Source organism: Chlorocebus sabaeus, chromosome 6, assembly GCF_047675955.1.
Source record: "Chlorocebus sabaeus isolate Y175 chromosome 6, mChlSab1.0.hap1, whole genome shotgun sequence".
Lineage (NCBI taxonomy): Eukaryota > Metazoa > Chordata > Mammalia > Primates > Cercopithecidae > Chlorocebus > Chlorocebus sabaeus.
In genome coordinates this window covers 9,613,200-9,641,107 of record NC_132909.1, presented here as the reverse complement: position 1 = coordinate 9,641,107, position 27,908 = coordinate 9,613,200, and the positions used below count along the sequence as shown (strand labels likewise).

Sequence of the window (27,908 nt, the reverse complement as noted above, 5' to 3'; positions counted from 1 at the left end):
GCAAGGTTACCCTAAAGGCAGTGTGTTGAGAGTAGCCTCATCCAGACTTATTAAACATGATTTATTACTTTGGGACAGGAGACAGGGGAGAAATTGATAGACTAATAAATATTGCACAGGCTGCTGGTGGTGGGGAGATCCAGACCGAGGTAGTTTCTGTAGAAAGGGTGAAGGACCTGGGCAAGGAAGGCACCTGAGATGGCCAGGAGCCAGGTTGGGAGCGAGTCTTGGTGGCCAGAGTGGTTTCTGGTTCACCTACCTAGCACAAGGTCTCCAACTCCTTCAGCCTAGACACCCTGATCAGCAGCTGACCAGCTGGCCTGCCATTTAAGCAGCAGCAATTGATAGCAAGATCAGGTTTCCTTTCGAAATTCTTATTGGTGGCTTCCCTGCAGTGATAACCGGCTGCCCAAGGTTGATGGAACCCAGCAGCTGTCACTGGCCGTTTGCCAGGAGGCAGGGCTAAACGGCCTTGGTGCACATGATGGGCAGTTTGCCTGGAGCAGGCTAAAAAAGACAATGATATATAGTCTCGGGAGGGCGCAGCTTTAACTCTACCTGGCGGTTTACAGAAGCCAGAGCTGAGTAGCTGTGATTGGCAGACACCCCCAGCTCCTCGGTCAAACCACACTTGGATGTTTATGGTGAGGGTGGGACTAAGAAATGGATAGAAACCGAGCTAAATCGCTTTGATTGGCTGTTCATAGAAGGGGCGGGGGGGGGGGGGAACTCAGCAACTGCTGGCTACTTTGATTGGCTGCTTTGCTTAAGCACACAGTGTAGCAAAAATAATTACCTGTCATTGGAAGTTGGAGTGAAAAAGTATAACAGCAATTGACAGCCTGTCGTGAACAAGGCGGGGCTTAGTTCCTAGTCTGCTGACTGGGCAGGAAGGTAGGTTCTACTCAGGGGGTGTTACTGCTGGGCGTGGCCTGCGGGAGCTCGGAAGTGATTGGAGTCATTGGGTCTAGTTTGGGGAAACCCGGGGGTGGGTACAATCCCATGCTGGGGGTCAGGGCCTGCAGATGCGCCAGGGCCCGAGTTCCGTTGAAGGCCACCTCACAGCCTGACTTGGCTAGGAGCCAGTTCTCCACCTCCGAACGGAGCCACCTGGAAGTCTCTGCAAGGGGAGAGGCAGGTGTTCTGAGGTCACACTGAGATCGGGGAAGATTTGGGGGACCAGCAAAGAGGGGCGTAGGGCAAAGAACAGGAAGGGTCTGGGTTTGGGAGAAGCGTAGGAGTGATCTTGAGGCTTGGAAGGGAACGGAACAAGGCACAGGAGGCTTGAGACGGCCAGAAGGCTCAGCTCTGGGACTCTCGTCTGGGGATCAGTCAGGGGCTCCTGCGCAGGGAAGGTGGGGGCTCCTGTAGGGAAGGGGACCACCTGGGGCCCACACAAGGAGCGCACAGGGTCTCTTGTAGGGAGAGTGTCAGCTCAGGTAGAGGAAAAGAGTGACAGGAGGGGTCCGTGCCATGGAGCCAAGACTCCCAACCAGGCTGAGGTTAGGAAAGGGCGGTCACATCAGGGACCAAGATCGGAGGCTGGATTCGGAGGTTCTGTCTGCTGAGGGTCGGGGTCTCTTCGCAAATCCGTCAGGTCCACCCGTGGGAACTGGGGGTGGGGACGTGTCTCGCTGGGGCGGGGCCTCGCGGGGGTGTGGCCCCCGGGGGCAGGGTCCCAGGGTCACGTCCTACCTTCGGGCGAGCCTTGAGTGCCCCCTGGCCGCCGGGCCAGGAAGCTGTGAGCCAGCAGCGCCTCCTTGGTGTGCTCGTCTTGCGCGCGCAGGGCCAGGGCGCTGAGCAGCTCCGAGTTGTTGGACGTACTGCGGTAGTAGAGCATGTGCGCCAGCTCCAGCGCCTGCGCGCTGCGCCGCTGCCCGAACATCTGCAGGCGGGACAGCGCCCCGTGGGCTCAGTTCGGGGTGCGCCCCCACCCATACACAGCCACCAGGGTCACCCACGCTGGGTGTTTTGGTTTTTTTTGACACGGTCTCGCTCTATAGCCCAGTCTGGAGTTCAGTGGCTATTCACAGGCGAATTCATAATGCACCGAAGCCTTGAACTCCTGGGCTCAAGCCATCCTCCCGCCTTGGCCTCCTAAGTAGCTGGGACTACAGTTGTGTGCCACCAAGCCTGGTATTTTTTGTAGAGACGGGGTTCTCCCTCTGTTGCCCAGGCAGGTCTCAAACTCCTAGCCTGGAGCGATCCTCACTCCTCAGCCTACCATGGTGCTGGGGTTTCACCATGTTGACCAGGCTGATTTTGAACTCCTGACCTCAAGTGATCTGCCCATCTTGGCCTCCCAGAGTGCTAGAATTACAGGCATGAGCCACCGTGCCAGGTCTAATTTTTGCATTTTTAGTAGAGATGGGATTTCACCATGTTGCCTAGGCTGGTCTCGAACTCCTAACTTTAAGTGATCACCATCTTAGCCAGTCTGGTCTTGAACTCCTGACCTCGTGATCTACCTGCCTTGGCCTCCCAAAGTGCTGGGATTACAGGTGTGAGCCACCGCACCCGGCTGGACTTTTTTATTGTTATTTTTTGATTTGGGGTTTCACTATGTTGCCCAGGCTGGACTCCAACTCCAGGACTCAAGCGATCCTCCCACCTTGGCCTCCTGAGTAGCTAGGGCTACAGGCATGTGCCACCATGCCTGGTGTGAACTGGGTTTGAAATAGGGTCTTTCAGAGCCTGACAGGCTCCACAGCCCCCCTGAGGCCAGATAGGGGTAGGGCGGATCGTCACCGTGGGCTGGGACTCGGAGTCTTCTCCCCAGAGGCACCCGCCTCCCTGACTCTCATCTCGCCCCTCCCCTCTGCCCTCCAGGGTCGCAGCTGTCCCTCCATGCTTACAACCTTTCCACAGCTCCCTGCAACTCTCAGGATAAGATCTAGGGTGCCACTCTGGGTATTCAAGGCCCTCACCACCCTCTGGGGCCTCCTCTCTCTACCCTGCTCACTGGATCCAGCCCCATGAGATATGCCAGGCTGAGCTCATGGGCTCTTTCTCCACCAGGCTCAATCCCCATCTTCCAGAGCTTTCTTCAGATCCTACCTGAGCCCTGGTCCCAAGCAGAAATTGCTCCCTCCCTAGCCCCTCTGTTGGCCCGAGTATCCCAGCACCCTCTCAGGCGGCGCAGCCTGGCTATTATCTGCGGGATTTATTACCGCCTTCCTAAGAACCTGTCAGCATGGCTGAAAACAGCTTGAAAACCAATGAGCCATCAGGTGAATGATCGGGTACGACAGACGCTTCACACCAGTCTACACTCCTGGGGCCGGTGCCAACCCTGGGGAGAATCAGTAAAAGGCAGCTCCCCTCTGGGCTGACTCAGCCTCAAGATAGGACACGTGTTTCGGCAAGCGGAGCACACGTTGGGGGTCAGCCTCCACCTGGCCCCTGGGCCACGGATCCTTGGATGGTGAACAACCTGTGCAACTATTCAAGGCAGCCCAGCACTCACATGGAGCAGAATCAAAAGAGAGCTTGTTAAAAATATAGTTCCCTGGGCCCCAGTCCCAGAGTTTCCAATTCAGTCCACGAGGACTGGAGCCCAGGAGGCTGCATTTGTCAGCCAGCTCCCCCCATGATAATGATCCCCAGTCAGGATGGGGACTTGGAACAAACAGGCCAATTAGTGATGCTAACAACCATCATCCTGGCACTAGCGAACTCTCACATAGTACTTCCTGTGCCATGTGGGAGGCTCTGTTCTCCGCACTGTGCATGTTAATTCATTTAATCCCCACAACATCCCTCTGAGTTAGGTCCCACCATCATCCCCACTTTGCAGATTTTGGAGCTGAGGCACAGAGAGGTTCAAGATTACACAGCGAGAAGACAGTAGAGTCAGATTCAAATCCAGGAAGTCCGGTTCCAGAACACACCCCCTTCACCACATCACTAAAGTGCCCATAAAGCCGGCGCTCAGTGAGCGGCTGTCAACTCTTAGGTAGCCCCTACCACGAGCCGAGCACTGCCCAGTGCTTCTCACAGACTCACTCACTTCATGCTCACAACCCTACAAGGCAGATCTCACTATCATCCCCATTTTCCAGATGAGAAAACTGAGGCTCAGACAGATTAAGAAACCCACCCAAGGGGTGTTGAGTACATGTAGGGAAGGGAAGGGGAAGGGAGGGGAGTGGAGAAGAGGGCAGGAAGGGAGGGAAGGGAGAAAGGGAAGGGAGGGAGGAAGGAGGTGGGTAGAGGGAGGGAAGGGAAGGAAAAGGAACAGGAAGGAAGGAAGGGAGGAAGGGGAAGGGGGAAGGGGAGGGGAGAGGAAGAGAGGGGGAAGGAAGGGGAAGAAGGAAAGGAAGGGAAGGGAAAGGGGAAAAGGAAGGGGAGGAGAGAGGGAGGAAAAGAGGAAAGGGGAAGGGAGGAAGTGAGGAAGGGGGAGGGGGAGGGAGGAAGGGAGGGAGGGAGGAAGGAAGGAAGGAAGGACAAGGAGGGAAGGGAAGGGAAAGAAAAGAGGAAGAATGAGAAGGAAGGAAGAAAGGAAGGAAGGAACGAAAGAAGGAAGGAAGGAGGGAAGGAAGGGAGGGAGGGAGGGAGGGAGGAGAACATGATGCAGGAACAATTCATGAAACAGACAACTATAGGTGGCCTGGCCTGGTCCCCACAGCGCAGGGCCGCAGGAGGCGTGGCAGGCGCATGCTCACCTTGGAGGCCCGCAGGCCCATGAAGATGGCAAAGAGCAGCAGCAGCAGGGAGGTGGCCACCTTGAGGTCGGTGAGCACCACCATGCCCACGTTGACGAAGATCGCCACGCCGGAGACCACCAGCATGAGGTTGAGCAGGGCACGCTGCAGGGTGGGCGTGCGCACCTTCAGCTCCGGCAGCAGCTGCTCCAGGCCCTCCAGTGGCGTGTCCTTGAAACTCTTCAGTACCAGGTGTCCCCGTTTGGTCCGGGCCGCCAGCACCACCCGCTTAAAGTATCTCCTGAGGGACAGTGACAGAGGCAGGAGCAGGATCGGGACTGCACTGCCCCGGGGAGCCCCCTCCAATCCCAGGACACTCGCTCTGGCTCTACAGTCACACAACCATCTTAAAAGCGACTCAGTAACCATGGGGAAGAAACCAGAGATCAGCTGTATCCAACCACAGGGGATCGGTTCAGTCACACCATCGATCCCTGGTGTTGGACTTGCAGGTTGTGTGTTGGAATCCTGGCCGCGCCGCATCTTCAGAATGTGGACCTCCCTCTCCAAGCCTCAGTTTTCCTTATTGGAAAATGGGGAGAACTGTCCCCATCCTTTCTCTTCCCCTGGGAATCGAGTGTAGTACTCACTTTCCCTTGGGAAGAAAAGACAGCGTTTGGATGAGTCACGCCTCCCATTTCTCAACTTCCTGCCCAGGGCCCAGACACCCAAACCAGACACTGACCTGTCAGTCCCCTCTTGACTCTAACCTTGCTCCCTCTTGCTGCAGCTGGGGAACAAGGGCCGTCTCACCTCTCTGCAGGGGGCAGCCTGGTGAAGAAGCCACGCCTGGAGCCCACGCTGGATTTCCGGGGCATCTGCCCGACTCGCTGGCCCAGTGCCCAGAAGTGGATGTAGATATACTGATCCAAATTTACTGTCACCTGCCGGGGGGATGAATGAAGCAGTGGCAGGTGAACATGGGCAGGGATGTTGAGGGCAGGATACCAGAATCAGATGCCCCGCCCCTAAATAATTCCCCTGTTTCCCATTTATCACCATTCACTGTCTAGGCAGGGCTGTCACATATGGTTGTCCATGTAGTATACTGCACAAGGGTTCATCATCTAACATGGTGCCATTCACGTCGAAGTCATCTTTATTACCATATTTCCTAGAATCTAAGGTGCCACTGACTCTGCCCGATTATTTTATGAAGCAACGAAAAACTAAATACGCTGTCAATTAAATGATGTCACACCACCACTTGCAATTCACATCCCAATTTCAGAGATGACAAAACATGACTTTAGAAAAACTGCAGTTTAGGCCGGGGGCGGTGGCTCACGCCTGTAATCCCAGCACTTTGGGAGGCCGAGGCGGGCGGATCACAAGGTCAGGAGATCGAGACCACGGTGAAACCCCGTCTCTACTAAAAATACAAAAAATGCCGGGCACGGTGGCTCAAGCCTGTAATCCCAGCACTTTGGGAGGCCGAGACGGGCGGATCACGAGGTCAGGAGATCGAGACCATCCTGGCTAACACAGTGAAACCCCGTCTCTACTAAAAAATACAAAAAACTAGCCGGGCGAGGTGGCGGGCGCCTGTAGTCCCAGCTACTCCGGAGGCTGAGGCAGGGGAATGGCGTGAACCCGGGAGGCGGAGCTTGCAGTGAGCTGAGATCCGGCCACTGCACTCCAGCCTGGGCGACAGAGCGAGACTCTGTCTCAAAAAAAAAAAAAAAAAAAAAAAAAAAAAAAAAAAAAAAGAAAAACTGCAGTTTAAAATCACTAAAATGTGGAACTTTGGGAGATTTTAATATATTTTATTTTGTTTTTATTTTTATTTCTATTTTGAGATATTGTCTCACTCTGTCACCCAGGCTGGAGTGCAGTGGCATAGTCTCAGCTCACTGCAGCCTCCGCCTCCTGGGTTCAAGTGATCCTCATGCCTCAGCCTCCCAAGTAGCTGGGACTACAGGTGCCCGCCACCATGCCTGGCTAATTTTTGTATTTTTAGTAGAGAGAGGGTTTTACCATGTTGGCCAGGTTGGTCTCAAACTCCTGACCTCAAGTGATCTGCCCACTTCGGCCTCCCAAAGTGCTGGGATTACAGGTGTGAGCCACCACACCCAACTGATTTTAGTATTTCTTATAATTTTGTTAGCATTTTGCGTGCTTTTTGGGGTTTGGGTTTGTATGTGTGCGTGTGCTTTGTTTGGTTTTTTTGAGACAGGGTCTCACTTTGTCATCCAGGCTGGAGTAGAGTGGCAAGATCATGGCTCACAGCTCACTGCAGCCTTAAACTCCTGGGATCAAATGATCCTCCCACCTCCTCAGCCTCCCGAGTAGCTGGGACTACAGGCCCGCACCACCATATTCAACTAATGTTTGTATTTTCTGTAGAGACAGGGTCTCCCTGTGTTGCTTAGATGAGTCCGGAACTCCTGAGCTCAAGCGATCCTCCTACCTCAGCCTCCCGAATGCTGGGATTACAGGAATGAGCCACTGAATCTGGCCTTGTATTATATTATTTATTATTACAATTTTGGCAGATGGTGCTAAGTCTCTTGCCGTAAGAGAGCCATATCGTATGATGCTTTTCCAACAGATGGCAGTGAAGTGACCTGAGAAAGCAGCACCTCCTTTTTTTTCTGATGGAGTTTCACTCTTATTGCCCAGGCTAGAGTGCAATGGCAAGATCTCGGCTCACTGCAACCTCCAGCTCCCGGGTTCAAGAGATTCTCCTGCCTTAGCCTCCCCAGTAGCTGGGATTATAGGCACCCGCCACCACACCCGGATAATTTTTTTATATTTTTAGTAGATATGGGGTTTCACCATGTTGGCCAGGCTGGTCTTGAACTCCTGACCTCAGGTGATCCACCCGCCTTGGACTCCCAAAGTGCTGAGATTACAGGCTTGAGTCACTGCACCCTGCCAAAAGTAGCACCTTCTTTGAGTTCACCAAGCGCGCCACATGGGCGGGAGTCCCAGGCTCAGGACTACAACTCCCAGCAGCCCCTGCCTCCCAGAGGCTCTGCCCCACCCTAGAGGCCTCCGGGTAGTTTCGTTCTCCAGGGGAGCCAGGTACCTGGACCTCATCCTGAGGGTGGTGGACCACCAGCGCGTAGGCCAGGGTGTCCTCGGACAGCGGGGAGAAGTTGGCCTGGGCCAGCAGGGGCTGCAGAGCCCGAAGCACCTCCTGTTCATTGGACAGACGCTGGGGGTCCGTTAGTGACGGCTCCTCGAGGGTCTCCCTGTCAGGGTTGATGGGGTCATACAAGGCCTAAGAGGAGAGTCAGAGAGAAAAAGATGGGTTAGGTCACTGCATGAAGGATTCTGGGGACACCTAAGGACGTCCCTTTCCAGATACTTCCATCTATTTACTTATTTATTTATTTAATTTGAGACAGAGTCTTGCTCTGTCACCCAGGCTGGAGTGCAGTGGCACGTTCTCAGCTCACTGCAACCTCCGCCTCCCGGGTTCAAGCAATTCTCCTGCCTCAGCCTCCCAAGTAGCTGGCATTACAGGTGCACGTGCCACTGCACGGCTATTTTTTTTTTTTTTTGTATCTTAGTAGAGACGGGGATTCACTATGTTGCCCAGGCTGGTCTTGAACTCCTGAGCTCAGGCAATCTGCCCGCCTCGGCCTCCCAAAGTTTTAGGATTACAGGCATGAGCCACCGCGCCTGGCCTGTGTTTTTTTTTTTTTTTTTTCTTTTTTGAGACAGAGTCTCGCTCTATCGCCCAGGCTGGAGTGCAGTGGTGCAATCTCAGCTCACTGCCACCTCCACCTCCTGGGTTCAAGCGATTCTCCTGTCTCAGTCTCCTGAGTAGCTGGGATTACAGGTGCACACCACCACGCCCAGCTAATTTTTATATTTTTAGTAGGGAAGGGGTTTTACCATGTTGGTCAGGCTGGTCTCGAACTCCTGACATGTGATCTGCCCACCTCAGCCTCCCAAAGTGCTGGGATTACAGGCGTGAGCCACCTTGCTCAGCCCTTTTTTCTTTTTTTTTCTTTTTTTTTTTTTTTTGAGATGGAGTCTCTCTCTGTCGCCCAGGCTGGAGTGCAGTGATGCAATCTCAGCTCACTGTAACCTCCACCTTCAGGTTCAAGCAGTTCTCCTGCCTCAGCCTCCTGAGTAGCTGGGATTATAGGCACACACACTCAGCTAATTTTTATATTTTTAGTAGAGACAGGGTTTCACTATGTTGGCCAGGCTGGACTGGAACTCCTGACATCAAGGGATCCCCCCCCCCACCTCAGGCTCCTAAAGTGGTGGGATTACAGGTGTGAGCCATCGCACCTGGCCTACTCTTGCTACTTTTGAACCAGTATCCACATGGCCATTGGGAAGAATTTACTGAGGCTGTAAACAGCTCCCACGATCCACCCCTCCAACGGCTTCCCACTGTATTTAGAATAAAATCTAGAAGCTTTCCATGACCTTCAAGGTCCCTCACAACTGGCATCTACCCTGCCCGCTTCATCTTATGTCCCTAAACATCCCCCCTAAAAAAGTCTTAGAATGAATGTCGAGTGAGTTTCCAGCTGCTTAGCCTATTTTGCTCACGGAGAGACTGAGTCTCAGGATGACATATAACTTGTCCCAGGCTACAAGAGCCTCCAAGGAAATCACCCCTCTAGAACACCAGGCCATAAACCTAACCCTCCATGTGTCTGTTGGAAGCAGGCGCCCTATGAAACAGCTTGTTCAGGCCAGGTGCGATTCTGAATTAATGGAAGGAGAGACGGCGGGTCCTCCAAGTGGGAGGAATGGCCTAGGCGAAGGTTTGGTGGTGGGGAAGCCCAGGGCCTCAGAAACAACTGAGCAAAGAGACTGGGATGCAGAAGAGATTCAGAGGCCGGCACAGTGGCTCATGCCTGTAATCCCAACACTTTGGGAAGCCAGGGTGGGAGGATCACTTGAATCCAGGAGTTTGAGACCAGCCTGAGCAACATGGTGAAATCCTGTCTCTGCAAAACTTTTGTTGTTGTTGTTGTTGTTACAAAGTCTCGCTGTCACCCAGGCGGGAATGCAGTGGCACAATCCCAACGTACTATAGCCTCCGCCTCCCAGGTTCAAGCAATTCTCCTGCCTCAGCCTCCCGAGTAGCTGGGAGTATAGGCTCACGCCACTACGCCCAGCTAATTTTTTGTATTTTTAGTCGAGACAGGGTTTCACCATATTGGTCAGGCTGGTCTCGAACTCCTGACCTCGTGATCCGCCTGCCTTGGCCTCCCAAAGGCAGGGATCGCCTGCTGGGATTACAGGTGTCAGCCACCGTGCCCAGTATTTTTTTTTTTTTTAATTAGCCAGGCATGATAGTGCATGCCTGTGGTCCCAGCTACTTGGGAGGTTGAGGTTGGAGGATCACTTGAGCCCAGGAGGTTGAGGCTGCGGTGAATCATGATCATGCCACTCCATTCCAGCCTGGGCGACAGAGCGAGACCCTGTCCCAAAAAAAAAGAAAAAGAGAAAGAGTCAAGTTAAGAAAATCCTCCTCTGAAGTAAGCCCTAGGGCTGTGCCCGAATCCTCCAGCCTAGACTCGTCGAGCAGTTCTGGGACTTACAGAGTAACCTTGAGAAATTCCATTCCCGGGCTGAGCTGCAGTTTGAAAGCTGGAGGAGAAAGAAATCTGCATCGATCAAATGTCCACTGTGAACCAGATTCTCTTCTGGAAACTTCACATCCTCCCGGGGCTTTGGGCCAAAAACCTGGACGTTGCACGTGATCCCTGCTGTTCCCTTCCCTGTCACAATAAATCCTGCTCATTCCACCTCCAAGCAGACCGGCACTTCACCTAGCTCTCTCCTCCCCACTAGCCCTGTCCCAGTCCGTGCCAGCCACCACCATCTCATCCTGCCTGGGTGAGCCCAACAGCCTTCTCAATGGCCTCCCCAAATCCTGTAACGCACCCCATCCCCTGCCAATCGGTTCTGTGCACAGCTTCCAGGGAGATCTTATGAAATAATAACCACCACCATCATCAATGACAATGGTGCGTATTTACATAGCACTTACTGTGTGCCAGGCGCAGACTGAAGTATGTTACACGCACAGTCTCACAGTGTGAAACTCCTCAGTTAACAGATGTGGAAACTGAGGCACACAGAGGTTGAGTAATTGCTCGAGGTCACATGACCAGGAGGTAGTGTAACCAGAATGACATATCTGACCATGTCAATCTCCTGCTAAAACCCTTCCAAGGCTTCTACTGCCCTCGGGAATCAGGATCATGCTTCATAGTAGGGCCTGCAAGACCTCACAGGACCACAAACCCTCTCAGTCACTCCATACCATCCAGACTGTCTTTAGGTTGCCTGGGTGCAATTGCTTATGCCTGTAATCCCAGTAGTTTGGGAGGCCAAGGCAGGAGGATTGCTTGAGCCCAGGAGTTCAAAGCCAGCCTGGGCAACATAGCAAGACCCCATCTCTACCAAAAAAAAAAAAATATATATATACACACACACACACACACACACACATTTTATATATATATATACACACACACACACACACATTTTATATATATATATATATATAAATTAGCCAGGCATGGTGGTGCACACCTGTGGTACCAGCTACTCAGGAGGCTGAGGCAGGTGGATTGCTTGAGCCCAGAAGATTGAGTCTATAGTGAGCCATGATCACATTTCGGCATTCCAGCCTGGGCAACAGAGAAGACTCTGTCTCAAAACAGCAACAACAACAACAAAGCAGATTGGTTTTAGTTCCTCCAGCCACTGAGACTTTGCACATGCTGTTGGAAGACTCTCCCTACCCCTTCCTGCCTTCTTCCCTTTTCACTATTGAAGTCTCACTCTCTGTCATATTCTAGCTCCATTATCACTATCAAAAAGCCTCAGAGAGGGGCAGTGGCTCATGCCTATAATGCCAACACCTCGAGAGAACAAGGCAGAAAGACTGCTTGAGGCTAGGAGTTCAAGACCAGCCTGGGGAATGTGGTGAAACCCCGTAGCTACTAAAAATACAAAAAAGTTAGTTGGGCATGGTGGCAGGCACCTGTAATCCCAGCTACTCTGGAGGCTGAGGCATGGGAATCACTTGAACCCTGGAGATGGAGGTTGCAGTAAGCTGAGATTGTGCCAACGGCACTCCAGCCTGGGCAACAGAGTATGTCCCTGTGTGAGGCTCTGTCTCAAAAAAAAAAAAAAAGGAGAAGAAGGAGGAGGAGGAGGAGAAGGGAGGAGGAGAAGGGAGGAGGAGAAGGGAGGAGGAGGAGGGAGGAGGAGGGAGGAGGAGGAGGGAGGAGGAGGGAGGAGGAGGAGGGAGGAGGAGGGAGGAGGAGGAGGGAGGAGGAGGAGGGAGGAGGAGGAGGGAGGAGGGAGAAGGAGGAAGAGAAGGGAGAAGGGAGATGGAAGAAGGAAAAAGGAAGAAGGAAGAAGGAAGAAGCCTTCCTCTACTCATCAAACTGAACAGGGCCACCCTGTGTGGTTGGGCAGGATGTGCACTGCACAAAGGTACCAGATCTAAGGGCAGACCTGTCCATTTATCATGATAGCCACCCTTCAGATGGAAATAAAGGAACAGAACAGCAGCATCCACTAGAACTCCCTGCAGTGAGGGAAATGTTCTAGATCTGCACTGTCCAATAAGGTCGACACTGGCCATAGGTGGCTACTGAGCACTGAAACACGATCAGTATGCTGAGAAACAAAATGTTTAATTTTGTTTTAGTTATGTTAAATTTTAACAGCTAGTGTCTATATTTAAATTTTTTTTTTTTTTTTTTTTTTTTTTTTTTTTAGACAGAGTCTTGCTCTGTCACCCAGGCTGGAGTGCAATGGCACAATTTTGACTCACTGCAACCTCTGCCTCCCGGGTTCAAGGGATTCTCCTGCCTCAGCCTCCGGAGTAGCTGGGATTACAGAAGCCTGCTACCATGCCAGCTAATTTTTTTTTTTTTTTGTACTTTTTTTAGTAGAGACGGGGTCTCACTATGTTGGCCAGGCTGGTCTCAAACTCCTGACCTCGTGATCCACCTGCCTCAGCCTCCCAAAGTGCTGGGATTACAGGCGTGAGCCACTGCACCCAGGCTACATGTAAATTTAACGAAGTTCGTGGCTACTATAACGGACAGTGCCAGGCTACAGAAAGAGGCACCTTTTTCTAATTTGCACATGGACCCCAGTATAGCAACCGAGGTCCACTCTGTTATCCGCCTGCAGGGCACCATGCCCATTGCCCTCATGGTCTGAACTTAACCATCACTGGGGAGAGCATCTGATTCATGACCGTCCCCACCATCCACGTTCAGCTCCCAGAGCGCATGATGCAGGCCCAATTTCACTCCTCAATGAAGACCCGGCACCTGGCACCCGGCCTCGCACAAACATCTGCTACAAGAATGACTTAATTGGAGCCGGCGCAGTGGCTCACGCCTGTAATCCCAGCACTTTGGGAGGCTGAGGTGGGCGGATCACTTGAGGTCAAGAGTTTGAGACCAGCCTGGCCAACACGGTGAAACCCCGTCTCTACTGAAAATACAAAAATCAGCCAGGCATGGTGGTGCACGCCTGTAGTCCCAGCTACTTGGGAGACTGAGGCAGGAGAATCGCTTGTACTCACGAGGCAGAGGTTGCAGAGGTTGCAGTGAGCCAACACAGTGTCACTGACTCCAGCCTGGGAGACAGTGAGACTCCGTCTCAAAAAAAAAAAAAAAAAAGAAAAAAAGAAAAAAAAGAATGACTTAATTGGGTCTTCGTGGCAATTGCTGCTGCCATTTTCCACCATCAAGCATTCCCTTGTGGCTGTCACATGCCATCTGTCTACTGAGGACTCCCAGATTTCCATCTGCAGTCCAGATATCTCGCTTGAGCTCCAGATTCACATGGCTGGGCGTCTACTCAATACTTCCACACAGATGCCCCGTGGGTCTCTCAACGCCTCCGCAAGGGCATCCTCTTAAACCCACGATGCCCCAAACCTGCTTCTCTCACCGTCGTCCCCATCTCAAAAGATGTAGCTCCATCCTTCCAGGTGCCCAGGCCCAAAGCCTGGGGGTCATCCTGGAGTCCTCCCTCTCTCACACATCCAACCCATTGGCAAATCCCGATGGCACCACATTCAAAACAGATGCAAAATCTGACCGCTTCTCACCCCTTGGTCTCAGCCACCCTCCTCCCTGGCCCGGGAGCCCCATCCCCATCCCAGTGTGTTCCCCAAGCAGTCACCAGAGGGTGCCCGTTGGCACCTACAGCAATTCCAGTCTTTGCTTAGAACATTCCGCTTAGCCACCTGCTCACTCAGTCCAAGCAAAGTCCTCACCACCACCCAGGGGGCCCTGCAGGATCTGGCCTCAGGTCCCCCTCCCTCTGCCCTCACCTCCTGCTCTCTTCCCCTGGTTCGCCGGGCTCTGGCCCCGCAGGCCTCCTGGCTGTTCCTCTACACACCATGCACACTCCTGCCCCAGGGCCTTTGCACGTAGCGTTCCCTCAGATATCCAGAGGGCTTGCTCCCGCCTCCTTCAGGTCTCTGCTCAAATGTGCTCTGCCTTCCTGACCACCTTACCTGAAACTGCAAAACACTCCCTCCCTTGCATTCCTTTTCTCCTTATTAGGTTTTGAAAAAAAGAAAAATACAGTCATCCCTTGGTATCCATAGGAGATCAGTTCCAGGATGTCCCATGGATACCCAAACCTACGGATGCTCAAGTCCCTGATATAAAATGACATGTCTGCGGCCGGGCGCGGTGGCTCACGCCTGTAATCCCAGCACTTTGGGAGGCCGAGGTGGGTGGATCACGAGGTCAGGAGATCAAGACCATCCTGGCCAACACGGTGAAACCCTGTCTCTACTTAAAATACAAAAAACTAGCCAGTCGCAGTGGCGGGCGCCTGTAGTCCCAGCTACTCGGGAGGCTGAGGCAGGAGAATGGCGTGACCCCAGGAGGAGGAGCTTGCAGTGAGCCGAGATCACTGCACTCCAGCCTGGGTGACAGAGCGAGACTGTGTCTCAAAAAACAAAAAACAAAATAGGCATGTCTGCATATAACCTCTGCACATCTCCTCGTATACTTTATTTTTATTTTTCTAGAGACAGGGTCTAGCTCTGTCCCCCAGGCTGGAATGCCGTGCTGCAGTCATGACTCACTGCAGCTTCGACCTCCCAGGCTCAAGCAATCCTCCTGCCTCAGCCTCCTGAGTAGCTGGGACCACAGGTGTGTGCCATCACACACAGCTAATTTAAAAAAAAAAAAAAAATGTGAAGGCCGGGCACAGTGGCTCACACCTGTAATCCCAGCACTTTGGAGGGCCGAGGCGGGTGGATCACTTGAGGCCAGGAGTTCCAGACCAGCCTGGCCAATATGGTGAAACCCCGTCTCTACTAAAAATACAAAACCTAGCCAGGCATGGTGGTGCACACCTGTAGTCCCAGCTACTCGGGAGGCTGAAGCAGGAGAATCACTCGAACCCAGGAGGTAGAGGTTGCAGTGAGCCAAGATCACGCCACTGCACTCCAACCTGGGGAACAGAGTGAAAATCTGTCTCAGAAAAAAAAAGGAAAAAAAAATTTGTGGAGACGGAGCCCTACTATGTTGTCCAAACTGGTCTCAAACTCCTGTCCTCAAATGATCCTCCCGCCTCAGCCTCCCAAAGTGTTAGCGTTACAGGCATGAGCTACTGTGCTTGGCCATGTGTCCTTTAAATAATCATCTCTCTGTAGATTACTTATAACACCAAATACAATGAAAATGTTATATAAATAATTGTAATGCTACATTGTTCAGAGAATAGTGACAAGGAAAAAAAAGTCTGTACATGTTCACTACTGATGCAATTTTCTTCCCAAATAATTTTTATCCACCAGTTGGTTGAATCTACAGATGCAGAACCCATGGATATGAAGGGCTGACTGTGCAGGACACCAGTAACATCTGAATTCAGATCAATGACAAGCAATTTTTTTTTTTTTCAGACGGGGTCTCACTCTGTTGCCCAGGCTGGAGTGCAGAGGCGTGACTCTGCAACCTCCGCCTCGGCTCACTGCAACCTCTGCCTCCAGGGTTCAAGCAATTCTCCCGCCTCAGCCTCCATAGTAGCTAGGATTACAGGCGCGCGCCACCACGCCCAGCTAAATTTTTTTTGTATTTTAGTAGAGACAGGCTTTCACCATGTTGGCCAGGCTGGTCTCGAACTCCTGACCTCAAGCAATCCACCCGCCTCGTCCTCCTAAAGTGCTGGGATTACAGGCGTGAGTCACTGCACCCGGCCCAACAACAAACAATGTTTTTAGTTTAACTATGTCCCGTGCAATATTGGATGACTGTATTGCACAAGACACACTTATACGCTTCTAAAAAATGATCCATAGTTTATCTGACATTCAAATTTACTGGGTATGAGTTGAATGTTTTCCCTAAAAATTTACATCCCTTTGGAACGTCAGAATATGATCTCATTCAGAAATAGGGTCTTTGCAGGTAGAATTAAGGTAAAGATATAGATGAGATCATACTAAATTAGGGTGGAATCTAAATCCAATGAGAGTGTCCTTATAAGAGACAGAAAAGGACACACAGAGGACACTGAGAAGGCAGCCACAGGAAGATGGAGACAGGGGTTAGAGTGACTCATCTATAAGCCAAGGAACACCAAGGGTTGCTGGCAGCTAGAGGAAGCCAGGAAAGACACCATGGATGGTTCCCCCTCAGGACCTCCACAAGGAAACACCTTTTAATACATTTCACTCCTTTTTTTTTTTTTGAGACATAGTCTTGCCCTGTTGCCCAGGCTGAAGTGCAGTGGTGTGATCTTGGCTCACTGCAACCTCCGCCTCCCGGGTTCAAGTAATTCTCCTGCCTCAGCCTCCCGAGTAGCTGGGATCACAGGTGTGTGCCACCACACTCAACTAAATTTTGTGTTTTTAGTAGAGTCGGGGTTTCACCATGTTGGCCAGACTGGTCTCGAACTCCTGACCTCATGTGATCCATCTGCCTCGGCCTCCCAAAGTGCTGGGATTACAGGCGTGAGCCACCGCATCCAGACTTTTTCTTTTCTTTTTTTTTTTCTTTTGAGACAGAATCTTGCTGTCACCCGGGCTAGAGTGCAGTGGTGCGATCTCAGCTCACTGCAGCCTTTGCCTCCCGGGTTCAAGTGATTCTCCTGCCTCAGCCTCCCGAGTAGCTCGGACTATAGGCACCCGCCACCACACCCAGCTAATTTTTTTTTTTTTTTTTTTTTTTTTTTTTTTTTTTTTTTTTGAGGCGGAGTCTCGCTCTGTCGCCCAGGCTGGAGTGCAGTGGCCAGATCTGAGCTCACTGCAAGCTCCGCCTCCTGGGTTCACGCCATTCTCCTGTCTCAGCCTCCCGAGTAGCTGGGACTACAGGCGCTCGCCACCGCGCCCGGCTAGTTTTTTTTGTATTTTTTAGTAGAGACGGGGTTTCACCGGGTTAGCCAGGATGGTCTCGATCTCCTGACCTTGTGATCCACCCGTCTCGGCCTCCCAAAGTGCTGGGATTACAGGTTTGAGCCACCGCGCCCGGCAACACCCAGCTAATTTTTGTATTTTTAGTAAAGACGGAGTTTCACCATGTTGGCCAGGTTGGTCTCAAACTCCTGACCTTAAGTGATCCACCCACCTCGGCCTCCCAAAGGGCTGGAATAACAGACGTGAGTCACTGTGCCCAGCCAAATGTCACTCCTTTACCTTGTTGCTGGTCTCTTCCTCAGTAGAACAGAGCCTGTGAGGCACATCTGTCATGCTGTCCACTGTCCCCTAGAGCCTCAAGCCATTCCAGAGACCCAGTAGGTGCCCAGTAAATATTTACTGAGTGAATTCAATGAATGAATGAATCAGGGAAAAAAGATCAGAGACAGGTCACCCGCCAAGGTCACCCACCCCACTAGTGAACAACCAAGCTATTGTTGGAACCGAGGCGATGCTGCTTCTTTCCCTGCCCAGGCCACATCTTCAAAGGACTTAAGTCATCGGCTAATGGTCACCCAGCAGGCCTCACCCGCCTCTGCCACTTCTACCCTGCCTCTGCCTCTGTTTAAAACCTCCTGCCTGGGAGATATATGCTTATTCACTTATATTCTTTCCACATTTCTATATATTTACACATTTCTATAATAAAATGGGCTTTTTTCAACTTTTTTTTTTTTTTTTTTTTAAGAGTCTCGCTCTGTCACCCAGGCAGGAGTGCAGTGGCGTGATCTTGGTTCACTGCAACCTCCATCTCCCGGGTTCAAGTGATTCTCATGCCTCAGCTTCCTGAGTAGCTGGGACGACAGGCACCCCCCCCTCCACAACTGGTTAATTTTTGTATATTTAGTAGAGACAGGGTTTCACCATGTTTGCCAGACTGGTCTCGAACTCCTGGGCTCAAGTGATCCGCCCGCCTCGGCCTCCCAAAGTGCTCAGATTACAGACATGAGACACCGTGCCTGGCCTTAACTTTTAGAAAAATAGAAAAAGAAAAAACAACTGTGGCTCCAGAGGCCACAGGTGCCCTGTGGAAGAGCTCGGAGGCAGGCAAACAGGGACTTGATCTCGACTCCACCGATTATGAACTGTGTGATCCTGGGCACAACCCAGGCCCTCTGAGACCTTCAGTTTCTCCCTGTACGTATGGGCTGATGGCGGCTGCCTCCGCACTGCAGGAAGGAGTCAATAAGCCAGACACAGCAAGTGCTCAGCAACGAGGGGCTATGATGCCGCCATTGCTGGGGTCGTTATTATTCAAAGCAAAGCAGGGAGCTGCAGAAGGCTGTGGTAGGATGCAGCGAGGGGTGAATGCAGCAGGCCTGAGTTGTCCAAATCCCGCACATTCCAAAGAAAGGACAGGCCCTGGACCAGCTTCTGGGAGGGAACCTCTAAGCCCTTGGAATGTCCTGACTGATAGGAGTGTCTTAGATCGAGACCATCCTGGCTAACATGGTGAAACTCCGTCTCTACTAAAAATACAAAAAATCAGCTGGGCATGGTGGCGGGCACCTGTAGTCCCAGCTACTCAGGAGGTTGAGGCAGGAGAATGGAGTGAACCTGGGAGGCGGAGCTTGCAGTAAGCCAAGATCGCGCCACTGTACTCCAGCCTGGGTGACAGAGCGAGACTCCATCTCAAAAAAAAAAAGAGTGTCTTGATTTACCTGGCTCTGGAGCCACTCTGGATGCTGTATGCTAATGCTGTGATCTATGGTCAGGGCCTGGAGCCACTTGGTATCAGCTTGGCCTCTGGAAGGGCTGGAGTCTCAGGTCAGCCACCATGCACATGTGACTGACCCCCAGTAAAAACCCTGGACACCCAGGCTTACAGAAGCGTCCCCGGTTGGCAGCACTGCTTGCGTGTTGTCACACATCTTGCTGTGAGAATTAAGTGCCATTCATGACTCCACCAGGAGAGGACAGCTGGATGCTCACACCTGGTCTGTCTTGGATTCTGCCCCATGTGACTTTTTCCTTTTTTTTTTTTTTTTTTTTTTTGAGACGGAGTCTCGCTCTGTCACCCAGGCTGGAGTGCAGTGGCCGGATCTCAGCTCACTGCAAGCTCCACCTCCCGGGTTTACACCATTCTCCTGCCTCAGCCTCCCGAGTAGCTGGGACTACAGGCGCCCGCCACCTCGCCCAGCTAGTTTTTTTTTTTTTGTATTTTTTAGTAGAGACAGGGTTTCACCGTGTTAGCCAGGATGGTCTCGATCTCCTGACCTCGTGATCTGCCCGTCTCAGCCTCCCAAAGTGCTGGGATTACAGGCTTGAGCCACCGCGCCCGGCCTTTTTTTTTTTTTTTTTTTTGAGACAGAGTCTTGCTCTGTTGCCCAGGCTGGAGTGCAGTGGCACAATCTCGGCTCACTGCAACCTCTGCCTCCTGGGTTCAAGCAATTCTCCTGCCTCAGCCTCCTGAGTAGATGGGACAGGCACGAGCCACCATGCCCAGATAATTTTTGTACTTTTAGTAGAGACAGGGTTTCACCATGTTGGCCAGGATGGCGGGATGGTCTCGATCTCCTGACCTCATGATCTGCCCTCCTTGGCCTCCCAAAGTGCTGGGATTACAGGAGTGAGCCACTACACCCAGCCCCCATTTTTTTTTTTTTTTTTTTTGAGACACAGTCTTGCTCTGTCACCCAGGTTACAGTGCAGTGGCAAAATCTCAGCTCACTGCAACCTCCCACTCCTAGGTTCAAGCGATTCTCCTGCCTCAGCCTCCCTAGTAGCTGGGAGCTGGGATTATAGACATGCATCACCACGGCCGGCTTTTTTTTTTTTTTTTTTTTGAGACAGAGTCTTACTCTGTTGCCCAGGCTGGAGTGCAGTGGCGGGATCTTGGCTTACTGCAAGCTCTGCCTCCTGGGTAGCAGGGATTACAGGCACACGCCACCACACCTGGCTAATTTTTGTATTTTTAGTAGAGATGGCGATTCACCATGTTGGTCAGGCTGGTAATTTCTATATTTGTAGTAGAGACAGGGTTTCGCCATGTTGGCAAGGCTGATCTCGAACTCCTGACTTCAGGTGATCCACTCGCCTTGACCTCCCAAAGTGCTGGGGTTACACGAGTGAGCCACCACGCCTGGCAGTACTACCATCTATTAATAGATCCTCCCACAGCAGTTTCTCAGCCCAGACCTCTCCCTTCACCTCCAGATCCACATATTCAAGTCCATCTTTCTACCTAGCTTTCTAAAAGGCAGTTCAATGGATAAAGAAAATATGGTCTATATATACCATGGAATACTACTCAGCCATAAAAAGGAACAATATAATGTCTCTTGCAGTAATTGGATGGAACTGGAAGGCCATTATTCTAAGTCAAGGAACTCAGGAATGGAAAACCAAATAGCTTATATTCTTGCTTATAAGTGGGAGCTAAGCTATGAGGGGGGGAAGATATACAGAGTGATATAATGGAATTTGGGGACTCAGGGAGGAGGGGTGGGATGGGGGTGAGGGACTACAGATGGGGTACACTGCTCTAGTGATGGGCACACCAAAATCTCAGAATTCACCACCACAGAATTCATCCATGTAACCAAAAAGCACATGTACCCCAAAAACTATTGAAATAAAAATTTTTTTAATTCAAAAAGAATAGGCCAGGAGTGGTCTGCCTGCCTCGGCCTCCCAAAGTGCTGGGATTACAGGCGTGAGCCATCACGCCCGGCCAAGTAGCTCAAATTCTTAAGTCCAAAACTGAGCTCTAAGTCCTCCCTGCAGATCTTTTTCCCCATCCCATCACGGTCTTCCTCATCCCAGTAAATGGCAGCTCCATCCTCCGGGAGGCTCAGGCCAGAACCGCTGGAGATGCACCACTTCTCCTCTCTTCCTCCCCACCACACCCCCACAGCCGGCACATCAGCAGAACGCTAATGCTCCCAACATAACCAGCATCTGACCGCTTTTCACCACTTCCACCGCTATTACCCTTGTCAGAGTTTCCATTATCTCTCACCTAGACAAATATAATAGACTCTTTCATAGATGTCCTTGCCTCTGACAGTCTGTTCCTTACACTGCAGCCAGAGAAATCCTGTTAACACCTAAATCCGCTGCTCACATCTCCTTGGCTCAGAGCCCTCCCATGACTTCCGGCTCACTCAGAGTCAAAGCGGTCCTCAGCCTGCGCGGTGGCTCACGCCTGTAATCCCAGCACTTTGGGAGGCCGAGGCAGGTGGATCACTTGAGGTCAGGAATTCAAGACCACCCTGGCCAACATGGTGAAACCCCGTCTCTACAAAAAATACAGAAATTAGGAGGTGGAAGTGGTAGACACCTGTGGTCCCAGCTACTCGGCTGAGAGAGGAGAATCGCTTGAACTGGGAAGGCGGAGGTTTGCTGTGAGCTGAGATCGCACCACTGCACTCCAGCCTGGGTGACAGAACAAAAACTTCATCTCAAAAACAAAAACAAATAAACAAACAAAAAACAAAGCAAGGTCCTCGCCGTGACCCACAAGGCCCAGTACAATCTGTCCCCATCCCCTCTGCCCTCATATCCCACCCTTCCCGCACATTCACTCTCCTGCAGCCACAGTGGCCTCCTCACTGCTCAACACTCCAGGCCCCCGCTCACCTCAGGGCCTTTGCACCTGCTCTTCCGTCTGCCAGGAACATCCTCCCCCAGGCAATCATCAGGCTCGTTCCCCTTCTTCACCAAGCCTTTAGCCCAAATATCACCTCCTCAGAGAGCCCTATCCCACCCACCCCATCTGAAACAGGCCCCATCTCATCCATCCCATCTCATCCATCTTTTTTTTTTTTTTTTTTTGAGACAAAGTTTTGCTCTGTTGCCCAGGCTGGAGTGCAGTGGCTCGATCTTGGCTCACTGCAAGCTCCACCTCCCGGGTTCGCACCATTCTCCTGCCTCAGCCTCCTGAGTAGCTGGGACTACAGGTGCCTGCCACCTCGCCCGGCTAATTTTTTTATATTTTTTTAGTAGAGACAGGGTTTCACCTTGTTAGCCAGGATGGTCTCGATCTCCTGACCTCGTGATCCACCCGCCTCAGCCTCTCAAAGTGCTGGGATTACAGGCATGAGCCAACGTGCCCGGCCCATCTCATCCCTCTTTATGCCACTACTCCGCCTCATTGTTCATGGCACTTATCACCAGCAGGCATCATATTTTATATGTATTTGATTCCTTGTCTCCCCAGTTGGAATGTTGGCTCCACGTTCACTGTTGAATCTCCAGCACTTAAAATAAGGGCCAGGCTCCAAGAAGGTGTCAGAGAATGTTTGCTGAATGAGCGGATGAGCGAACAAGCGCCGCAGGGCTGGAGGGGCTCCATCCTTACCTGCAGCTGGGCCAGGATTTGGTGGTAGTGGAACAGGGTGCAGAAGTCCACGTGGGCCGAGAACGCCTCCAAAGCCGCCTTCTCTGCCGGACTTGAGTGGAATTCCTGTTACCTCAGGAAGCAAAACTTCTCTGTAGGCCTTTTCCCCTTCCCCAAGGGAAAGAATTCTTCCCCTGGCAACCTAACTACACAATCAGAGCTCTGGACTTTGAAGTTTTGTTCTGGGGCCGGGCGCAGTGTCTCGCACCTGTAATCCTAGCACTTTGGGAGGCTGAAGCGGGTGGATCACTTGAAGTCAGGAGTTCGAGACCAGCGTGGCCAACATGGTGAAATCCTGTCTCTGCTAAAAATACAAAAATTAGCTGGGCGTGGTGGTGTGCATGTGTTGTCCCAGCTACTCAGGAGGCTGAAGCTGGAGAATTGCTTGAACCGGGGAGGCGGAGGCTGCAGTGAGTCGACGTCACACCACTGCCCTCCAAACTAGACAACATGAAGACTCCGGCTCAAAAAAAAAAAAAGTTTTGTTTTGGTTGGGTGGGGGCTGACCAATTTTACTGAAACTGAGGCAGCCAAATATAGTGAAAAACTATACTGGACTTAAAAAGCTGGAGGTTCAAGTTTTTGCTTTCACATTTCCTCGCCAACACTCACACAATTCCAGGAACTGTTTGACAGTGTAATATCATCCTCCAGAAGTAGATGGAAATATTATTATTATTATTATATTGAGACAGGGTCTCGTTCTGTCACCTAGGCTGGAGCTCAGTGGTGCAATCTCAGCTCACTGTATCTTCATCCTCCCGGGATCAAGTGATCCTCCCACCTCAGCCTCCTGAGCAGCTAAGACTACAGGTGCCCACCACTATGCCTAGCTAATTTTTTACAATTTTTTGTAAAGGTGGAGTCTCACTATATTGCCCAGGCTGGTCTGAACTCCTGTGCTCAAGCGATCCTCCCACCTCAGCCTCCCAGCACTTTGGGAGTGCTGGGAGGCTGAGTCACCATACCCCCAAGGTTGATGGAACTATAACTCCCATTTTTCAGCAGGAGAAACTGAGGCTCTGGAAAAGTCATTTGGTAAGGGCTGCAGTGTCTGTGGGAAGTGATTGCAATCTAGGTCTGTCTGACTCCAGAGCATACATTGAACCATTTCGGTTTTTTGTTGTTGTTTTGTTTTATTTTTGAGATGGAGTCTCACTCTGTTGCCAAGGCTGGAGTGCAGTGGCCACGATCTCAGCTCACTGCAACCTCTACCTCTGTAGTTCAAGTGATTCTTCTGCCTCAGCCTCCTGAGTAGCTGGGATTATAGGTGCCTGCCACCATGCCCAGCTAATTTTTGTACTTTTAATGGAGACGGGGTTTCACCATGTTGGCCAGGCTGGTCTTGAACTCCTGACCTCAGGTGATCCACCTGCGTCGGCCTCCCAAAGTGCTGGGATTACTGGCATGAGCCACCACGCCTGGCCTTGAGCCACTTCTTTATGTTTCCTTTTTTTTTTTTTTTTTTTTGAGACGGAGTCTCGCTCTGTCGCCCAGGCTGGAGTGCAGTGGCGCAATCTTGGCTCACTGCAAGCTCCGTCTCCCGGGTTCACGCCATTCTCCTACCTCAGCCTCCCAAGTAGCTGGGACTACAGGCGCCCGCCACTGCGCCTGGCTAATTTTTTTTCTATTTTTTAGTAGAGACGGGGTTTCACAATAGTCTCGATCTCCTGACCTTGTGATCCGCCCGCCTCGGCCTCCCAAAGTGCTGGGATTACAGGCGTGAGCCACCGCGCCCGGCCACTTCTTTATGTTTCCTATCTCAATGTCCTGGGTAATTGTCTTGACTTCTCTGAGCCTCAGTTTCCTCACTGGCAACAGAGGATCACACCCTCTGTCTCAGAGGGCGATGGTGAGAATCTGATGAGATTACACGTGTCCTGTATACACATGTGTTTACATATGTGTGCATATATTTGTGTATTTATGTGTGTGTATATTTGTGCATTTTTGTGTGCATATATTTGTGCATGTTTGTGTATGCGTATTTGTGTGTATATTTGTGTGTATGCGTTTGTATATGTATATTTATGTATTTGTGTACATATATTTGTGTATTTGTGTGAGAATGTATTTGTGTGTGTATTTGCATATACTTGTATGTATTCGTATGCATATATTTGTGTGTGTATCAAGTCTAGCATAGAATTGAGTACATACAGTAGATGTTCAATAAATAAATGTTTAATGAATGAATGATGGTTGGGTGTGGTGGCTCATATCTGTAATCTCAGCACTTTGGGAAGCCAAGGTGGGCAGATCACTTGAGGCCAAGAGTTCAAGACTAGCCTGGCTGACATGGCAATCCCCTGTCTCTACTAAAAATGCAAAAATTAGCCAGGCGTGGTGGTGGGCACCTGTAGTCCCAGCCTCTTGGGGGGCTGACGCAGGAGGATCACTTGAGTCCAGGAGGCAGAGAATTGCAGCGAGCTGAGATTGTGCCACTGCACTCCAGTCTGGGCAACAGAGACCCTATCTCAAAAACATTAATAATAAACAAAAATAAATAAATGAATGAATAATCATCCTCAAAATCCTCAATAATGACAATGATGACGATGGTGGCAATAAGAACTCAGGTTCTAGAGTGAGACCAAGCCTAGGATGACGTGAATATGACACCCAAGGGTGCAAAATTTAATGGGGCACTCACTCTTAGGGTCAAGCGAATGCCTCACTTGCCTAACCCTAGTCCTGGGCCAGCTCTGGAGTCAGACCACTTTGGTTCAAATCTAAGCCACTATGCTGTGGCCTTGGGTAAGTCACTTTTCTTCCTATGCTTCCATTATCTCATCTGTAAAATGGGGATGATGGTGGTATCTCTCTTATTGATGATTCAACAATACATGAAAAATGTCTGGCACAGTGCCATAGAGTCAGAGCTCAAATTGTGTGATAATAATTATGATTACAGCGTTGTGACTTTATAGGTACAATTATTATCAGGTAGTAGACATAGTAATGATGAGGATGATTACTATACCCGTCTTACAGAGGGAAAAACCATGCCCCAGAGTGCCTGTTCAAGCCCTCAGAACAAGCCAGCATCGGGAATGGATGCTGCATCTGATCTCGGAGACCTGGCTCCTGCATTCCAGCTCATCTCCCGCCCACCAGGGAACCACGAAGGGATCCGGGAACTGCAACTCCCAGGAGGCGCCAGGGCAGTTCTCTGCAGCAACTAGGGCCCTGCCGCCGTGAAGCCTGCTGGGAGCGGTAGTCCCCAGGCTCTTGGATCCAGGACGGGCGGTACCTGTATTAGGAGGCGGAGCAGCTGCTCCTTGGAGAAGGGAATGAAGCGCTCGCGGTACTGCTGGGCCCAGTCGCGGGGCTCCCTGGGGTTCCACATCTTGCGATACTCCCCCATCTTGGCTGCCAGCGATGAGAGGGCCCGGGGGGGCCCAAGGAGCGTGGGCAACAGTGGCCATACTCGGACCCTGAACCCCCAGACCCCCCGGGTCACATGCAGCATGGCTAGACCCTTTCCCTGGAGCCTAAACAGAGGAAAATGGGCAGGGGGTCAAAGGCCATCTAGAGGAAAAGCGCCCTCTCCACCTCCACGTCCCACCCTCCAGAAGCCGTCTCTACCCCAGGCAGGGCGCAGAGCCCATCTGCTCGCCTCGAAGCCCCTGTTGCCTGTCCCCTTCCCACACCGTTCAGTTGGCCTGGGTCCCACACAGGGGTCAGAGGTCTTAGGTTTCGGGGCGTTTTGCAGGCCCAGAGATCCTGTAGTGGTACAACGTTTGTTTAGGGTCTAGACAGCGAGGTAGATCTTAGGAGAGCAGGAATGCTCGGAAAGGTTACCTAGGGGGTGCAGGGCCGCCCTCCCTGGCCATGCAATCCCCCAATCTCTCCCTCACCTTAGCCAAAACTCGACTGTCATTGAGCCTCCTGCGCATGTGCAGGAAGGCGTCCTGGGCTCCCGAGGTTCGGCTTCAGCCAGCAGTAAAACGCATGCGTAAAGCCTGTATCAATGCGAGCTGCCCATTTCTCACTGCCACCTCCCTATCTCAACTACGCATGCGCTATCTGCCTGCCTTTCTCCACCACTGGCCTCGTTTGGGCGCAACGCATGCGCCACAGGAGTGTATCCTTGTCAGCTTACTACAAAGGGGCGGAGTGGACGCGAGACTCCCCAGAGGAATGGGGCGGGGCAGGGCTCCCGCGCGCAGTACGCCAACGGCGCGCAGTCCAACGTCCGCCGAGGCCACGCCCCCCCTCGTGTCAGCTCCTGAGTAGGCGGAAAGCGGGAGGGGGCGGGACTTGAGCGCAGCCAATCAGCTGTGGGGGAGCGAAAAGGCGGGAAAAAGCGGAACCAAAAGAAGGCGAAGGTGGCGCCAGGGATCAGGAGAGGTGGGCGGGCGAAAGGAAGGGCGGGCCCTCCGGTGACGCAGATTGGCCCTCCAGAGACGGGGCGGCCTCTTCTTAGGCGGTGTCACCCCCAAACCCCAGCACTGCCATTCCAGGTCCTTAAAGGGGAGACCGCGATTCTAAGAAGGTAGCCCAGTGGCGGGGCATGGCCTCATTCTGAGGTTCCCCACAAATCCGAGGTCCCGACTCCCAGCTTGAGAAAGTGCACTTTCATGAAAATGGAGCTGAATTCGAAAGGGAGGCCCTTATTCTGGGAAAATAGCCCCAAATGACACAAGACAGCCTGAAATATGCCCTGAGATACCTGGGTTCTCCACGAAGGGTGCTGTCACCCCCAAACCTGAAAGGGATTCTTCGGGTTCAGACCTCCCAGGGGCTCTGATCTCAATGGCCGCACCCCTTAGTCCCCAGAAAATCCCACCTGTGTCCTCTCACAGAAGGACCCAGTCCTTCTGCTCCTGGGTCACAAGATGTGGTCCCCAAATATCCCAGCCCTCCCCTGCACTCCACCTCTGGGACGCCTGACAGCCCTCACCCCACAACCCCCTCAGCCCACATTCCTGACTTCTGGAACCTGAAGCAGCCCCTTCACTTATGTCCCCCCACTCCTGGGACCCCCAGAATCCCCCTAACCCCAGGCCCTCACCTCTCTGGAATCCTCCGTAGACCCCCTTAACCCACACCTCAACCTAAGGGACCCTCAGCGGCTCTCTCACCCTGCACCTCCACCTCTGTGACCCCTGGCAACCCTCCCCACACAACCCCATTCCTGGGACCCCCCTAGCACCCACATCCTATGTCCCCCACTTCAGGGACCCCTAGCAGCCCTCTCACCCCACACAACCCCATTCCTGGGACCCCCAGCACCCCCATCCTGTGCCCCCACTCCTGGGGCCCACAGAAGCCCCCTCACCACACAACCCCATTCCCTGGGACCCACCTGCACCCCCATCCTATGTCCCCACTTCTAGGGCCCCTGACAACCCATTCACCCCACACCCTGACTCCTAAGAGGCTCAGCAGTCCCCTCACCCCACACAACTCCCTTCCAGGGACCCCCCATCCCCACCCCGTGTCCCCCAATCCTGGGGCC

At 52.1% G+C, this 27,908-nt stretch overlaps 1 protein-coding gene across 5 annotated transcripts; it reads right to left on the bottom strand.

Annotated features, from left to right (window-relative positions):
• Positions 1 to 42: 42 nt before the first annotated feature.
• On the bottom strand, positions 43 to 26,551 carry TMEM143 (transmembrane protein 143). 5 transcript variants are annotated; one of them, XM_037991341.2, is made up of 9 exons: positions 26,305 to 26,551; positions 25,698 to 25,938; positions 22,406 to 22,517; positions 10,223 to 10,271; positions 7,735 to 7,929; positions 5,457 to 5,587; positions 4,665 to 4,944; positions 1,696 to 1,885; positions 43 to 1,120 (listed from the first exon to the last, which is right to left on the bottom strand). In XM_037991341.2, exons 1-9 carry the CDS (start codon positions 26,341 to 26,343, stop codon positions 906 to 908), a joined length of 1,452 nt encoding a protein of 483 aa, XP_037847269.2. In that variant the 5' UTR covers positions 26,344 to 26,551; the 3' UTR covers positions 43 to 905. The 5 variants fall into 5 exon arrangements, with proteins under 5 accessions (XP_037847269.2, XP_037847270.2, XP_007995610.3 ...); XM_037991342.2 differs by lacking the exon at positions 26,305 to 26,551 and adding an exon at positions 26,033 to 26,276; XM_007997419.3 differs by lacking the exon at positions 10,223 to 10,271 and having other exon boundaries at positions 22,406 to 22,510; positions 26,305 to 26,540.
• Positions 26,552 to 27,908: the final 1,357 nt, after the last annotated feature.